General features: G+C 43.0%; 1 protein-coding gene across 1 annotated transcript; it reads right to left on the bottom strand.

The window, feature by feature from the left end:
* Positions 1 to 2,360: 2,360 nt before the first annotated feature.
* On the bottom strand, positions 2,361 to 6,868 carry TMEM176B (transmembrane protein 176B). Its single transcript, XM_006895195.1, has 5 exons — positions 6,665 to 6,868; positions 4,916 to 5,026; positions 4,101 to 4,325; positions 2,872 to 2,991; positions 2,361 to 2,495 (listed from the first exon to the last, which is right to left on the bottom strand). Exons 1-5 carry the CDS (start codon positions 6,866 to 6,868, stop codon positions 2,361 to 2,363), a joined length of 795 nt encoding a protein of 264 aa, XP_006895257.1.
* Positions 6,869 to 8,838: the final 1,970 nt, after the last annotated feature.

The raw sequence follows: 8,838 nt of genomic DNA, 5'->3' as shown, positions 1-8,838 counted from the left end.
TTTCAGCTAAGATCCATCTAACATCAGCTACAATATCCCTAGTACCACGACCCCTTCTAAACCCAGCCTGGACTTCTGGCAGTTCTCTTTTGATGTACTGTTTCAGTCGTTTTTGAATAATCTGCAGTAGAATCTTGCTTGCATGTGAATTCAATGATATAAATTTGCTTAAAGAGTATGTTCATGGGAACTCTAGTGACTTAGTTGTAAGGAGTTGTGCCACCAATCAGGGTGGTTAGACATAGGTCTTCACTAGTTGCCCTGTGGGAGAAAGATGGACAATCTCCTCCTGTGCAATTTACTGACTTTGAAAACGTGCTGGAGGGTCAACTATGGATTGATTCCAACCCCTTAACAATGACTGATGCTGAATTTTCACTCAGCCTAAAGTCCACTAGGTTCATTCAGCTTTTCACAAATTCTTTCTTTTTTTCCACTGTTGGATAGTATTCTTAAACTTCCAAACAGGAAAGGCATGTCTTTCTCATTTTTTATTCTCTACACCTGTGTAATATAACTTTAGGAAGCTACAAGTCCAGTGGGATTAAAGTCAGGAGGGGAGCTGCTTCTCTAGTGCCTCATGGCTTGAGTTTAAATATCAATTACTCCCCTGTGGACCTAAGTAATAAAATCTACCTCAGACAAATTTAACATCACCACAGTGGAAAGAAAATACTTCTTATTCTGTTAGGATTAGAGGGAAAAGCCATAATCACACTTACTTGCTAACTATACAGACCATAATCTGCTTTCTCACCCTTAGAAATTACCCAGATACACATATACACATGGAATCCCTGGGTTACATAAACAATTAAATGCTCAACTACTAACAAAAAAGATTGGTGAGTTAGGTTTACCCAGAGGACCCTCAGAAGACAAATCTGGTGTTCTATTCACAAAAGCTTCCAGTCACTTAAAATCCTCTGCACCACTGTGAACTGCAATTCACCGTGAAACACCAGCAGCAACATACACTTACCTATGCATAAATAAGGGAAGGAAAGCAATGAGAAACAAATTGATTGTACCATTTACAAATAAAATGATGAATAACGACGGGTGAGTGTGTGGGGGTGGAGAGAGAGAGAGAACTATTGCAAAAGAAAAAATGAGGGAGGGAAGGAAGAAATCTTTTTCAAACTTCATGTAGTTCTCTAACGTGTACAGGTTATAGTTGTGAATAATAGAAACAGTCTTCATAGGTAAAAATACTTTTTGGCAGGTAACAGTTGTTTTCAACTTGACACAGAATGGAAGATGTTAAGGTGAAGGCTATGTGTCAGCTTAGTGGCCCATGAGTCTTTGCGTCGGCAGATATTGATGAGATCTGATGTGATGGAATAATTTCCTTGATGAGGTCAGGTGTAATGTGATCACTTGGATGATGAAACTTACTCTGAGCAGCCAATCAATTGAAGGGTGTTTGTTGAGGGCAAGGCCTTTATCAAATATACATGCAAGTCTGGCTAATCCTTCTTGCTTTTAGCTTCATCAGGATACTACATCTGTCTGATCATCATCCTACCTCCAGTTCTTTGAGCTTCAACCAGTAGCCTTGCACATTACCAGCTGTTTGGGGATTTGTGTTCCCATTTGAAGCTAGCAGTATGCTCTCTATCTTGCTGATCTTAGGTTCATCAGCCCTTGCAAATCTGAGAGACAGGATAAGACTACTTACTGTCTTGATGACTGACCCAAAGGCTTGAAATTGTGCTGGCCTTCACAAGTGAACCACTGTTGTTGATATAAATCTGTCTTTCCCCCACTTCCCCTCATCTCTCTCTTCTCTCTCTCCTCTCTTTCATCTCTCTCTTTCTCTACCACCCTCCCACCCTCCTTCTCCCTTCCCCTCTTTTTCCTCCCCTTTATCCTTCTTCTTTTTCTCGCCATGTCCAATTGTATGTGTACGCCACTGATTTTCTTCTCTAGAGAACCCAGCCTAATACAGAAGGAAATAAAAAATAGAAAATAAAAAAGAAAAGAAAAAGTAAAATAAAAATAGAAAAGAAATTTAACATGATTGAGATTGCATTTCCATTAGATACTCCAGCTCTCATTTAATTTCAATGTATTATACAAAAAATATTCACTGCATACCATTTGTATAAACAAAGGGAGGCCACATCCTTTCTGTATATAAGATTGTCTTAATTATTTTTTGTTTAATCAATATTAGGTAAAATGAGACAATATATGTTCACTGAACTGAGTACTTTGAAATGGGAATGGTGGTCAAAAGGGCAGTGGGATGAGAAGGGAAGGGGAGGGCTGGGCAGTGGTAAAAGGAAAAATACAGTGTGAGGAACAGGCCAGTGAGTGGCCCTGGGAGAACAAGACGTCTTCACCAAAGGCCTGGGCTACTCAGGACAGGGAGGCACAGGGACGCAGGCAGATCCTGGCAAGTCACAGGCGATGGCAGACGGCATCTCGTCTCTGCAAGTAGAAGACACAGGACTCTCTCCCAGTAGCTTCTTTTTAGAATCAATTTTATCCTAAGTAGAGATAAAATAATTCTTTGGGGAATAAGGGGAAAGAATGGGGGAGGAGCAAACATTACAGAAGTTCAAATTAAGAAAATGGATAGAAGAGAAGGCTAAGAAAAGATGACAGAAAATAGAGGTTAATGAAAAAGAGCCAGTGGCCAAGGAAGAGGACAGAAAGGAGATACTCGGGGAAACTAAAGAATGGAAAAGAGAGGCCCAGACACGACATAGGGATCACATTCCCCAAAGAGCAAAGGGAAGAGTTGAGGATTAGGAAGAAGTTGAGAATGGTTCCCCATGACCATGGACCAACAGTGCTCAGGGCCCAAAGTCCTCTCAGGCCCTAGAGACATGCTCCCCCAGCAGTACCTCCCTGACAACTCACAAGGAGCCTGGAGTTCCTGCTGCACAAACTTCGAAGACCCACGGCCAAGGAAGTTAAGGATACAACGGCCTGCAGGACACAGACAGCCAAGAGCAGAGCACGGATGGCCAGGAACAAGTTCTAGAAAAGAAAGGAAAGAAGCTACAGTTTGGAAGGGACCTTCTCTGATTCTGCTCTTATCATCACCCCACCAACATACCCGACTGTCTGTCCAACTAGGTACTTCCTACCAATGCACATTCTCTCTCTATTTTGCTCTTTCTTCTGTTTCTGCCTCTCTCTCTCATCACTATCAAGTCAAAATCACCTTAAAGTTTATCCTCTATTGAGTTTCATAAATCACATGGGAGGTGACTGTCCATCTTTCTGTCATGGCACCTCTAGTGGATTCAAACTGCCAAAGAGCTGTGACCTTTGAATTAGCAGTGCAACTTCCTACAGGCTCTGGTGCCAACAGAGTCCAGGCACCAGATAGTACCCAACAGTTGGTAAGCCTTGTCTCCCACCCCATTTGATTGTCTGCAATGTCATCTTGTACACCTCTCAAGATGAGATGGAGGCTCTTTTCCTGTGAACTTTAGGTGAACCTTATGGCTTCTTTGACAAATAAAATGCACTAGAAGTGGCCCTCAGAGTAGCCTTTCATTCTGTTTTTTTCCTCTTCAAATACAATTCAGATGCTCCCTATTGGGATCTAGTTGCCTGAACCACAAGGAGAGGTCACTGGGGGCGTTCTGATTGACAGCTCCAACTGATCTTGCAGCAAACAGGCAGCATTGAACAACAGCCACATGAAAGAGCCTTATTTGTCTAAGCTAGGAGATCTCTGAGACAGCTCCACCCCTACCTGACACCTGATAGTGACTGCATGAGAAGGAATACCATCTAAACCCACCCAGGACACAGCGTTGGAAGAGAAGGTAATACACTTGACTTGAGTTTGGAGTGGGTTGTTTTGTCTTGCTAGATAACTGGAACCCACCCAAAGCAGAAAAGGCAGACAGATGGCTCACCCAATCTCTTCTCTTTGTTCCTCACCCTCTGTGATTTAGGGGATCTTAACCTCACAAGTGTCTGAGACATTTCTTGAGCTTAATTAATACTACCTGAAACAAGACAACCTAGGATTAGGCTCAACCTCTATGAGCTCTCATCTCTGCTCCTGTGTGCCAGTTCCTTGGGGACAGTGGAGCCATGATGTCTCCCTAGAGGGTGAACTTAGTTCTCACCGTCACCATCTGCATGTAGGACTTGCATTGAGTCTTCTTCCAATCTGAGTCCCTCCAGCTTTGCCTCCTCCATCTGTACCCAATGGTTGTCATCTCAGGGTAATCACACACTGAGCCGATATTGTGGAAGCCATCACTTTGCCAGATTAAGCTATTCACACACAGGACGGCAGCTGCCAGGACTGTGGCAATACCAGCCAGGGTGAGCAGGACTGATATGAAGCCCTAGAGGAGAGAGAAACAAGATGTAGATCCTGTATTGATGATGAGCCCCAATCTATCTCTTCTTATCTTATAAAACTGTCTCACCCCTTCAAGAAGAACTTGATATTTGGTACCAAAGAGTAAGGCACAATAAAATAGAGGTATGAAGAGGGAGACACAGGAAAAGGAGATTGGCAAGGTGGTGGACAGAATTATGCCCACGACTCACTGAAAGTCGGCTCTGGCACGCCTCATGGAAAATGGTTGCTGCTCCTGCCACAATAGCCTGGGAATAGAAGAAATTAGAATGATCTCCCATCATTACCTCCCCTGGCCCCACTATTCCCAGAACAGGATCTGTGAGACAGACAAGAAATCTAATATACTGGCAGAATTCTAAGTCCAAAGGGCCCATTCTTCACTAACTTGATTAAAGAGAAAAATGGGGGGAAAGGTTTGTATTCATATCCCCAAAACAGCTTCTTCATTACAAAGAGCCCCTGGTTTCTTCCCCAAATTCCTGGTCCAGATCAAATGGAATTTTCAACTTGATTATAGCCTTTTTCCACCCCTCATCTGGACTCTGAGCTCACAGTCTCTTCTGAACTTACCACAGCCCCTGCCCAGAAGGCACAGCCTGAGCCACGCAGCTCAATCCAGGGTCCAAAGTAGAGGAACACTCCAAGAGCACAGCTCACAATTCCCAGAAATATCTGGGTCACCTGCAAGACAGGATGATAATCTAGATAACCTGGTGAGCCTAGGTATCCCAGCAGCTGCTGTCAGGCTCTGTGGACCTCTCTGCCTCTCCACAGCTTCCAGTTCTGAGGTTCTATTTGCTATAAAACCCATAAGGTCATGCTGGCTTACCTGTTCTCACTCCTTTAGTGTGCTAAGTTCATCCTTGATTACTTTTCCCAGTTGTGTTAGTTGGTCATTCCACACAATGGTGCCCAACTTTTCTTCTCATTCCTACTTGATAATCCAAATAGTTCACCTAAACCCTCAATATGACCTCAGTTTCTGGCCCCAACATCTATTTTGAGAACCAAACAGATAATTCTGGGGGCTTCGGGGACAGATCCAAATCTCCTTCTGGCTCCTTTTCATCATCCAAAGAAGTGAGAGCACATTCCTGCCAGTCAATAAGCAAGGCAGTGAGACAAAGGCCATTTTCACCCAATGTACAACTCTCATGAGCATTTCCCCAGTCTCCTCTGGAATTCCCTACTGAGTGAGCACAGACAAATGTAGGAAGTCTATGGCTTCTGCTTCCAAATCCACTTTCTACTTCTTCATATCAAAGAAGTTCTTATCCCAAAAGCCTTATTCCATCTTAGCTCTCTGGACATTAGCATCTCCATATCATGTTGGCTCTCAGGTTCATCACATTCAAAGTTCATATCCCAACATTTGCCTCTCCTGACATCCATGATTAGTTTCTGCTGGTCAGTCAAGCTTCAAATCTTAATATGTCCTTTGGCTCTTCTTTTACTCCTACCCAAGTTGATTCACTCCCAAGCCATGAAGATTTGAGCCTTTTTTCCCTTATGATTTCTGATCATACAATTACAGGCGCTGGATACTTTTTTTAGCAGGGTCTCATTCTGAAGTAGCCCAGAGATCAGGTTCCTGCTCAGCATTGACAGGCTGCCTTCCCAAAATACAAACTAACTCTAGATAAACAATGCCCTTGGCTTCCTGGCCCATGGCCATGTGGCCCTGGTCTGCATGCCAATCCCATCCCTTGTAAGTCTCATTCACATTCTCAACGTGCCAGATGCTTGAGCTCTATGATGGCAAAACTAGTCGTTCCAGCCTCTTCATCTTTGCTTGGCCAGTATCTTAACCTGGCACTCTTTTTCTTCACTTTCCAGCTCTCTCTATCCAAACCCATTCCTCCACTCAGGATCTGGCTCAGATGCCAATTTCTTCAGGAAGCTGTCTGGTGTGTCTCAGTCTCTTTTCTCATGACAGCTAGTCTACCTTAATTCTAGTGATTTGTGTAGCTTCCTGGTTCTTTCCCATGAGCAACGAACACCATAGATCATGTGACTTCAATAGAACAGGTTTAATAGCTACCAAAGAGTCCCCTACCCATCATCCCCCTTCTGGCTGGGGTGCTACCATGCACTAAAGAAGATAATAGCTCCTTCTTATTCAAATCTCTGGAGAAAACAGCCGAAGACATAATCATTTTTTCTATCATTCTGTCTCACAAACTACAAAGTCAGTAAAGGTCCTAAATCCTCTCTGGAACAATAATAGATTGAGTAGTAAGTTTTCACATCCCTTATGGGAAAGTAGCTCATGTTCCCTCGATTTCACCACACTCACCCTCCTTTCCAGTCCATGCTTACCCCGAGTGCCAATTGTCCATGGCATATCTTGCTTTTAGGATGGACAGTGTCCTTGGGCTTAAAAAAACGGCACATCAGAGAACCCCCATTCTTTAGAATTTGAGCCCAAGCAGATTCCTGGTGGATGTGAATATTGACGTGGGTGGGCTGGGACAGCATAGAAGCCACTTTGACTCCATTCACAGTTAGCATGTTTGAGGTCATGCTGCCTGTCAGAGAGAAGAGGTGCAGAGGTGAAGTTTGGGAACTAAGAGATCACAGGTCAGATAAAAAGGAAGAATTGTATGGAGAAAATATATTCTCTTCCTCAATATGCAACAAGTTTCCCAGTACCGGTATCAGCATTACAGTAATTATAATTTGGAATGAAAATCAGAGTTGCCTCTGGTGTATTCCACCATGAAATTTCTTGGGCTCCTTCCAAACATGATCTGATAGCTTGCATAGGGTCAAAGACAGACCAAAGAAACAAATGTGAATTAATTTACTGCTCTCTCGCTCTCTCTCTCTCTCTCAGCACTGAAGTTGTTAGATTCTCTCAGTTTAAACTCCTAACAACCCTATGTACAACATAATGAATATGAATTCCTGCCCACTTCTGCTTCACCCTCCCAATCTCTGCCATATATAAGCCCATTGTTGTAGTCATTGTGACAATTAATCTCATTGAGGGTCTTCAGCTCCTTTTTTGACCTTCTACTTTTCCAAGCATGATGTCTTTTCCTGCTCCTCATAACAATAAGATTAAAATATTTAAGATGAATTCTCACCATCCTCACTTCTAATGAGCACTTCGGCTGCACTTTCTCCAAGAGAGGTCTGTTTGTTCTTTACACTGTCCATCATATATTAAATGTTCTTCACCGATAAGGACGATAATTCTGGAACTCTGATTTAAAAGAAAAAAAAATTTTTTTAAAGTAGCTCAAATACTAACATAAGGAAGAAACAAAACAAAAATATCTGAGAAGTAGGTAAACATTGTCCAAAATTGTAAATGGCACGGCTGGTCATTTTGAATGTGGCTTTGGTTGGTGTGGTAACACGGGAATATAGCAGTTTCAACACCAATAGTTGGCTTATGACTAGAATAGTGTAATCTCCATGCCTCCAGGGTTCCCCAAGCCCTCCCAGAGATCAGAGGAGAGGCATTCTCCCACAACTTCAACCCACCAGGTGGCTAGCAGTGTTCCCCTGGATTGTCCCAGCCTATAGCTAACTCTCCAGCTTGGTGGAACATAACGTCTGGCTGGGGTCCTAGCCTCTCTCTCACAGGGAACCCCTGAGGATATTTCACTTGGCACACGCCACTGTCACATTTGGAGCAGAGAAACCTTTTTGGCATATACCATTCTTGGATTCTATTTCTTCATGCTAGCACTTCTGTCTAGACATAATGCCTGTAACCAAATCCCTGAGCTGACAAAGATGACATTCCTTGCAAGGCAGAACACCCTAAGATAGTGGGAAGCCAGTAAAAACACCATCCCAAGTTGGATGCCCTGTTCCTTGATAACTCACAGACTAAAAGAAGCAATGTCCATGAACTGGTTTACATCTTAGGACCTCAGCCATCTCTCAAATGAGCAGAAACTCTAAGTTGACTGTGCACCCCAACCCCAGACTTCTGCTGGACTGACAGACAAATTGTTCTAAACCACGTATTTTGACTCTACCCAAAAGACTGGAAAGAATATCAGTAAGATGTGCAGCCCATCCTCCTCCAAGATCCTTCTTTTTCCATTCTTTTTTCTTTCCCATAATTTTTAAAAATTTGCTTATTTGTTTATTCTTGTGAGAAGTGTTTTGTTTTTTTCTTAAATTTTCTTTCACCTTCATGTTTCCCTAGCGTTTCTTCTTTCTTCTTCTGGTCTTCTCTGTCTCCCAGTTTCTATCTCTCTCCACTTTTACTTTCCAATTTTTTGCCTTTCTAGTCTGCTGTTAGGGACCTCTCTAAAGTTCTCAAGAGCAACGGTGTATCTCTAGGGACTAAGGTGCGCCGGATACAGGCCACGGTCTTTGCAATCGCTTGTTATGCATCAGAGAGTTGGACAATGACTAGGGAGGACAGAAGAGTTGATGACTTTGAGCTGTGGTGCTGGAGAAGGGTACTGAATGTACCATGGACTGCCAGGAAAACAAACAGATTCATCTTGGAGAGGATTAAACCAAGC

This window comes from Elephantulus edwardii, unplaced genomic scaffold (genome assembly GCF_000299155.1).
Source record: "Elephantulus edwardii isolate Elephantulus edwardi_28Jun2011 unplaced genomic scaffold, EleEdw1.0 scaffold00161, whole genome shotgun sequence".
NCBI classification, from domain to species: Eukaryota; Metazoa; Chordata; class Mammalia; order Macroscelidea; family Macroscelididae; genus Elephantulus; species Elephantulus edwardii.
This window is presented reverse-complemented; position numbering and strand designations above follow the sequence as displayed.

Coding starts and splice junctions, on each gene's coding strand:
- TMEM176B (XM_006895195.1), bottom strand. CDS start 6,868: ATGACCTCAAACATGCTAACTGTGAATGGAGTCAAAGTGGCTTCTATG. Junction 5,027..6,664: donor ATGGACAATTGGCACTCGGG/GTAAGCATGGAC, acceptor CCTGTCTTGCAG/GTGACCCAGATATTTCTGGG. Junction 2,992..4,100: donor CCTACATGCAGATGGTGACG/GTGAGAACTAAG, acceptor TTTCTTTTCTAG/AACTTGTTCCTGGCCATCCG.